A 7,561-nucleotide genomic window follows, 5' to 3' on the forward strand; every position below is an offset into this window, starting at 1 on the left:
CCTGCCTCGCTGCACTTCCGGCGGGCGCCGCTTGGGGCAGTGTGGAGTCCGGTCTTCCCGCCGCGCGCGCGCTCACCTCTCTTGGCCGGAACCCCGGCTCCGGGAACCAGGAAGAGCCCGGCCGCGGGCGCGGGCTGTCGGGATGGCGGGGTCCGGCTGGGGCCCCCCGCGGTTGGACGGCTTCATTCTCACCGAGCGCCTGGGCAGTGGCACATATGCTACGGTGTACAAGGCCTACGCCAAGGTGGGTGCGGGGCGCCTCGGGGCTTCTGTGCGAGGCAGCAATCGGGGGCTCGAGAACTTCTGAGGTTCTGGCCCCGGTGCCCGCCAGACGCTGAGCAAGCCCAGGCCGGGAAACGGGGAGAGGTTGAGACGGCGTGAGCTAAGGGTCCACGGCCTGGCCTATGCCAGGTCGACCTTCTGTGGAGGAGGTGTGCGGTGACCGCCACAGATAGTTCTTCAAAACAAATACACACCGCTGTTGTGCGGAGAAACGAGTGAAGACCTCGGAGCCTCGGCGTCAGTGGCTGAAGAGTAGGCTCCAAACAGGGAGGATACCTGTGGGCTGGGAGGAGCCTGGGGCAGGGTTCTAGAAGGCTGGACCCACTTAGGAAGCAGAGTGGGCAGTTTAGAACAGTGAATAACATGCCTTAGCAGGGGCACTCTAGAATACAATGAAAGGGATTGTGAAGCAGAGAGGCTAGTGGGAAAGCCAGGATTCCAGAATCTTGGTGCCTTATTGGCTTGAGAAAGGGCAGCTGGGCAACCTGGATGCTGGTGTGAGTGGGTAGACCCAGAGAGGAGGAGCAGGGCAGAGGGGACCAGAGCCCTTCTGGCCATGCATGGTTCCTGGCTCTCTCAAGGCAGAGCCCTTGAATCTCCTGTCCCCACAGAAGGATACTCGGGAGGTGGTAGCCATAAAGTGTGTGGCCAAGAAGAGTCTGAACAAGGCATCCGTGGAAAACCTCCTGACAGAGATTGAGATCCTCAAGGGCATTCGACACCCCCACATTGTACAGCTGAAAGACTTCCAGGTGTGGGCTTGGGATGGGGTGACCACCAAAGGGGACTGAGAAGGGCCACTCTCTTCAAGCCTCCTCTCTGCCTCTAACCCCAGTGGGACAGTGACAACATCTACCTCATCATGGAGTTCTGCGCAGGAGGTGACCTGTCTCGCTTCATCCACACCCGCAGGATTCTGCCTGAGAAGGTGGCTCGGGTCTTCATGCAGCAGTTGGGTAAAAGCCCCTGACCCCAGCCTGACGCCCCTTCCCATGATCTCTGCTCTCCCACCCCACCCTTGCCCCAGGCTTAGAGCTGTGACACTCTTAGCAGTTGCCTGCCATCCCAGCTTGGATTTGTAGGGCCCATCCTTCGTTTTGCCCATCCCTGGTTAAGGATGCTGTGAGAGAGATGGAGAGGAGTCCCATCTGTGGGGAGTACAAGCTTCCACACGTGAAACATATTCAGTAACAGAAAGATCTCGTGGAACTTTCCGAAGACCCAAGTGTTTCGCCAAGGAAAAGAGCAAGGGCCTAAAGGGCTGGGGCATCTAAGGAGGCTTCTAGGAGGAGGGGAGACTTGTGAAGGGGTACAAGGGAGGAAGGAGGTCACTCGAGGTGGGGGTAGGGCAAAGTCTTAGCAGAGAGGGGAGCCTGGTGCTTGTATGTAGAGCACTTGGTAGGGACTTTGCTGGTGGTCCAGTGGTTAGATCAGACTCTGCATTCCCAACGCAGGGGCCCAGATTCAATCCCTGGTCAGAGAACTAGATCCCACATGCCACAGCTGAGATGCAGCACAGGCAAAAAAAAAAAAAAAGCATTTGGTAGACCAGGCCAGAACTGGGGTTGGGCAGGCAGGCAGGTAAGAGAGGGGATGGGAGAGATAGGCTTCTCTGACCTGTCACTCTGCACGGTTCCTACTGCCTAGCCAGTGCCCTGCAGTTCTTACATGAACGGAACATCTCTCACCTGGACCTGAAGCCACAGAACATTCTGCTGAGCTCCCTGGAGAAGCCCCACCTTAAACTGGCAGGTGTGAGTCTGGAACGGAAGGTGTGGAGGTTTGGAGGGTGGGTGTGCAGAGGCCACCTTCTGCCTGAGCTCGCTCAGCAGCCCTGGTTCTCATGGAGCCCTCTATTGAGTCATCAGACAGCAACAGGCTGGGATGTCCAGGGACGGGCCCCGTCACCAAAAGATAGGGCCTTTCTCAGGCTACCTGTGCTTGACGCCAGTGATGTGATATCCTGGTTGGGGTCAGGGTTCAAAGTGTGACCAGACTTAGTTTTTTATCCATCACCAGACTGTGACTCAGTCTGGGGCAGTGTTGGAAAGTGTGGAATGGGGAAAGGGGTAGTTGTGGCCCCTGATAAAATTTGGAGGAGAACTGACTTGAAGTTGGAAGCCAGAGAGGTCCACGGAGCTGGGTAGGACAGTGAGGGAGAGGTCAACCCCTAGTGAGCCCTTATCCTCATTGCTGGTGTGATCAGGGTGGGCTTCCTGGGAAGAGGTGTGCAGGGGGGCTGTGCGGGACGGGTAGAATATATGCCCTCAAAGAGGTAGAAGGGTTTGTGGTGAGAGAAACGACATGAGCAAGGTAGGGAAGTGGGGTTAATCCTGGTGAGTCTAGAGGGTGGGAGGAGCCCTGCCCTGGAGCCCAAGGGGGAGGCTATAAAGCAAGAGCAGAAACTGAGCCCTGCTGCCTGGCCTCTTGCCTGCAGACTTTGGCTTTGCACAGCACATGTCCCCCCGGGATGAGAAGCACGTGCTTCGTGGCTCCCCTCTCTACATGGCTCCCGAGATGGTGTGTCAGCGGCAGTACGATGCCCGTGTAGACCTCTGGTCTGTGGGGGTCATCCTATATGGTGAGAGCTCTGTCCCCTGCCCCCACGTGCGGTCTGCAGTGTGTCTCCTCAGGCAGAGCATCACTGGGCCACTCCTGAAGGGTTTTAATGAGAACCCTGACTCTCCTGGTCTGGGGCCCTTCTCCAGGAGTGGGCCAGGCCCAGCTTGACCCTATCCCCTCCCAGCCTGCCCTCTGCCTCCCTTCCACAGAAGCCCTCTTCGGGCAGCCCCCCTTTGCCTCCAGGTCGTTCTCAGAGCTGGAAGAGAAGATCCGGAGCAACCGGGTTATTGAGGTAGGTCTGGTAGGGCCTTCGAAACTATGAGGGGCAGCGGGAGTCAGGGCCCTGAGGTGGCAGAGCTCACTGCCACCTGCAGACTGGAGTGTGGGCTCCAGGCCACCACTGTGGAGCTGGGCACGCTCTAGCCTGAAGGTTGGCTCTATTCAGTCCCGGGAACCCAGATCAACCATAGTGGGGAGCAAAAGGCCTGCCCTACAGCCTGTTACAGGTTCCCCATGGGGAGAAGGGCTTCCCAGGTGGCTCAGTGGTAAAGAATCTGCCTGCCAATGCAGGAGATGCATGTTTATCCCTGTGTTGGGAAGATCCCCTGGAGGAGGAAATGGCAACCCACTCCAGTATTCTTGGCTGGAGAATCCCATGGACAGAGGAGCCTAGCAGGCTACATCCATAGAACCACAAAGACAGGAGCCTGGGGAGGAGGCTTGGCTCTCACTGGCTGTCACACTCTGACCTGTCACTCTTTCTCCTCGTCTCATATTCTCCATCTGTCAGATGTGTGTCTTGGGGGGCCCCCAGGACAGGGTGGTCCTGACAGGCCCCTGGGGCTGGGGGCCAGGGTGCCAGAGCCCAGTGTGATCTGTTCCATCCCGACCCCCGCAGCTCCCCCTGCGGCCCCAACTCTCCCAGGATTGCCGAGATCTGCTGCAGCGGCTTCTGGAGCGGGACCCCAGCCGCCGCATCTCCTTCCAGGACTTCTTCGCCCACCCTTGGGTGGACCTGGAGCACATGCCCAGTGGGGAGAGCCTGGCACGAGCAGTGAGCAGCCAGTGGAGACGGGTGGGCTGAGGGCAGGTGGGGGTTTCATTGATCCCTTTCAGTGGGGACCAGGTGACCTGCCCAGCAGGAGGCAGAGGGTGGGTTCAGGGTATGGATGACCCCTTGCAGTGAGCGTGGGGGGTGGGCATGACTCCCGATCTGCCCTCCCGCAGACCGCCCTGGTGGTGCAGGCTGTGAAGAAGGACCAGGAAGGGGACACTCCGGCCGCCTTGTCTCTCTACTGCAAGGCCCTTGACTACTTCGTGCCCGCCCTGCACTGTGAGTGCCAGGCGGGTGCAGCAGGGCGGGGCCAGCCACAGCCACAGTGGCTGGCTTCCAGAAGCAGCTCCCCTTCCAGAATTTTGTGGGAGACAAGACAGTGGGGAAATCTGGAACTCAGTGCTTTGGGGGATCCCAGAGGGGTTGGTGTGAGGCAGGGGTCTCCTCGCTTCAGAGACCTGATTTAAACCCCCACTTTCTGCAGACGAAGTGGACGCCCAGCGGAAGAAGGCAATTAAAGCGAAGGTGATCAGAGTCCCCTGAGGACATGGGGAGGAGTCTCAGGGCCTCTGGGGGTTGGCTCTCCTAGAGGAACCTCCCTCCCTGGGAAGGGGTTCAGCCCGGCCTCAGTTGGCCCCTGACGTTGCAGTTTGGGGCAATCACTGAGGACCCAGAGGGAGAACCTGGAGCTGGGTGCTGGTGAGGGAGGGAGTGGGGGACAGCCCTTTGTCAGCCCCTTGCCCTCCAGCAGGTAGGGGAGTACGTGTCCCGGGCTGAGGAGCTCAAGGCCATCATCTCCTCCTCCAGTCAGGCCCTGCTGAGGCAGGGGACCTCTGCCCAAGACCTGCTCAGAGGTAGGCCCCGACCCCAGTTGACCACCAGTTCGCCGGCCACTTCCCTCCAGCCCAAGGGGGAGAGAGGTGGAGGTAGGCGTCCTGAGCTGAGAAAGCAGACTGCTCCTCTCACAGTGCACCTTTGCCCCTCATCCCAGAGATGGCCCGGGACAAGCCACGCCTCCTGGCTGCCCTGGAAGTGGCTTCGGCTGCCATGGCCAAGGTTTGGAGCCGCGGGAGGGGTCTGGGTGGGGCAGGAGGAGTCCAAGTCATGCCCCTGGATGACCTGGTGTTCATGTGGCTGCAGGAGGAAGAGGCTGGCGGGGAGCAGGACGCGCTGGCCCTGTACCAGCGCAGTCTGGGGGAGCTGCTGCTGCTGCTGGCAGGTGAGGCCCCAGCCCCACCCTCCCCACTGGCCCCCGGCCACCCTGCCCTCACCACGCGCCCTCCCTCTCTCTGCAGCGGAGCCCCCAGGCCGGAGGCGGGAGCTGCTTCACACTGAGGTGCCCACTGGGGTTGGGAGGGTCAGTGGGGGTGGGGGGGTGGGGTTCGTCTTCCCCGTTTGCCCTGCTTCCATGTGTGGGGACCTCCTCGGGTTCCCTCAGGGTGCCCCAGGTCTGGGAGTCAGACCTCACAGACTTGCTAAGTTGGTGACCCCTGTGCACGTCATCAGGGTTCGGGTGCTTGGGTCAGGGCAGAGGGACAGGGCAGGGTCTGGGAACTGAGCAGCAGTCAGGAGGCTTCCTGGAGGAAGGGGCAGAGAAGGACTCAGGCAAGTTGTTCTCATGAGGCAGAGGGTCCCAGGGAGCATTAGGAGTGAGAAGGAGCCCAACTTGAAGGCCTCTCCTCACCCCACGTCCCTGGGCATGTCTTTCCTTGGCAGGTTCAGAATCTCATGGCTCGGGCTGAATACCTGAAGGAGCAGGTCAAGGTGGGCACGTGGGGACCCACACTGGGGCAAAGCTATGTGTGTGCTGTTCCTGTCTGCCTGTGGCTGTCTGTCCCCCGCTCCCTGCACTGTGTGTCTCTCTCTCGTTCCTATCTCCAGGCCTCTCCATCACAGTCTTGTCCTTTATGTTCTGCAGATGAAAGAGTCTCACTGGGAAGCCGAGACCCTGGACAAAGAGGGGCTGTCGGAGTCTGTTCGTAGCTGTGAGTCCTGCCCTGGGGTCTGACCCTTCACCCGAGGAGGGATGAAGACTGGGGCAGCCCTGGATTTTGCCTCTTTTGCCAGAGACCCAAGACTGACACTCCCCACTTCCCCTCCACAGCTTGTACTCTGCAATGACCCTGAAGGATGATCGGACAGATCACCGGGAACTGGGGACGCACTCACCCCAGCTGGCCCCCAGAATTCTGTGGCGCTCAGCAACACTATGGAGCAGGCTTCCTGGATGGGCAATTCTGGGACCCCCCCCATACCATAGGATCCCCAGCACCCCTTGGGAGACTCTTTAACTCCCTTGAGCGTCTAAGAGCCCACGGTGTGTGCCAGGAGCACGGGGCCTTGGCCTGGGGTGGGGAGAACTCTGGGAGAAGTGTGTTTCTGTCACGTGACTTTTGTTGGTTGCTGGTTGCTGGGCGCTGGGCCTGTTGATTTCTGGTTTTGCTCTGAGATGAGGGCCAGGGTCCTCTGCAGTGCACTCCTGCTCTTTTCACTCCCTGCCAGCAGGCAGCTGTGCCCACCCCTGTCTTTCCTGGGAGCCTCACCTCCCTCTGTGCACTGGAACAGGGCACTCCAAGACCCCTCAGGGACCACCCATCCCACCATATGCACTCAGCCCTGCAGAACTCAACCAGTCTTCCTGGGAGCTGACCCCAGCCTACCCTCTCAACATTTTAAGATTATTCTTCATGCATGAAAATAATATCTTTGGTAGAGATGGGGCAAATTTGAGAAACCCATGCCTTGTTCTTGCCCTGGTCAGGAGGGCACAAGGAGGGGGGTCCTCAATCCTCACCCCTCCCACCTTCACCCCTCTGAGGAATGCCTGTACTGACTGCAGAGCTGGTCCAAGCCTGGGATGGGGAGGCATGCGGGCTGTCTGGCCTGTCAGGCTCCGGGGGAACCAGTGATCCAGGAGACCTGGTCCTGGGTCTGACATGGCTGCTCCTCCAGTGTGTGACCCCAGGCAAGCTCCTTCCCCTTTCCCGGCCTGGGTTCTCCCCATCTCTCCAGTGGGACTATTACTCTCTCCTCAAGCCCCTACATGGGCTTCCAGGAGAACAAAGTGTCTTTAATCTGGAAAGAATATATCTCCCTGGAGTTATTTAGGCTTTTCTTTTCTAAACAATCAGAGAGGGTGTTAGTGATTGCTAATCCTTCTGTCCTTAAATGCCTCCTTGGGGCAAGAGTTGTCTGCCTTCCCTATAGGAGACTGGGTGTAAAGAATATAATTCATTGTTTTTCTATTAAATTATTTTCTGAATTTGTTCTTCTCTTCTTGCCCTGGGAAAAACAGGAGAGCCCCAGTTCACAGGCTGGGGCTAGAGGGGCCTCAGGAAAAGCTGGGTGGTCTGCAGGAGGCTGGGGGAGGTCACAGGGTTGGGGGAGTGAAAGCCACATCTGCCCCCTGCCCTCGGGGAGCCCTGGGGGTCCGGGAGGACCTGGCTGACTGGCCGCCAGTCCTCCTACCACCCAGGAGAGCAGTGGGGAGCCGCAAGCACAGGCCTCGGAACCAGGGAAGCCCTTCCTGTCTGCACGGGGAGGAGGGCCTGGTGGCAGGAGTGATTCTGTTAAACTTCTGTGCTGTACACTGCTCGTCCCAGACAGGACCCGATGCCTCCACCCCTTCTCACCCTGGGCCAGTGAGCCGGATTAGGGAAAGGG

The 7,561-nt window shown here is 59.3% G+C and overlaps 1 protein-coding gene across 3 annotated transcripts; it reads left to right on the forward strand.

Moving 5' to 3' along the window:
* The first annotated feature begins 46 nt into the window (after positions 1–46).
* ULK3 (unc-51 like kinase 3) lies at positions 47–7,160 on the forward strand. Of its 3 annotated transcripts, none has more exons than XM_043922196.1 (16): positions 47–244; positions 894–1,034; positions 1,118–1,238; positions 1,930–2,034; positions 2,720–2,863; positions 3,054–3,136; positions 3,743–3,898; positions 4,072–4,177; positions 4,383–4,423; positions 4,647–4,752; positions 4,890–4,954; positions 5,039–5,117; positions 5,194–5,234; positions 5,615–5,662; positions 5,817–5,883; positions 6,003–7,160. In XM_043922196.1, the coding sequence occupies exons 1-16, from the start codon at positions 143–145 to the stop codon at positions 6,017–6,019; spliced, it is 1,422 nt and encodes a 473-aa protein (XP_043778131.1). In that variant the 5' UTR covers positions 47–142; the 3' UTR covers positions 6,020–7,160. The 3 variants fall into 3 exon arrangements, with proteins under 3 accessions (XP_043778131.1, XP_043778132.1, XP_043778133.1); XM_043922197.1 differs by having other exon boundaries at positions 4,650–4,752; XM_043922198.1 differs by having other exon boundaries at positions 1,118–1,233; positions 1,934–2,034.
* Positions 7,161–7,561: the final 401 nt, after the last annotated feature.

The sequence above is a fragment of the Cervus elaphus genome, chromosome 13 (genome assembly GCF_910594005.1).
Source record: "Cervus elaphus chromosome 13, mCerEla1.1, whole genome shotgun sequence".
In the NCBI taxonomy this organism is placed as follows: Eukaryota; Metazoa; Chordata; class Mammalia; order Artiodactyla; family Cervidae; genus Cervus; species Cervus elaphus.

Excerpts from the sequence above, each read along its gene's own strand:
- ULK3 (XM_043922196.1), top strand. The coding sequence starts at position 143 with ATGGCGGGGTCCGGCTGGGGCCCCCCGCGGTTGGACGGCTTCATTCTC. Across the intron at positions 4,753-4,889 it reads TGCCCAAGACCTGCTCAGAG|AGATGGCCCGGGACAAGCCA; the intron begins GTAGGCCCCGAC and ends CCCTCATCCCAG. Across the intron at positions 5,118-5,193 it reads GCTGCTGCTGCTGCTGGCAG|CGGAGCCCCCAGGCCGGAGG; the intron begins GTGAGGCCCCAG and ends CTCTCTCTGCAG.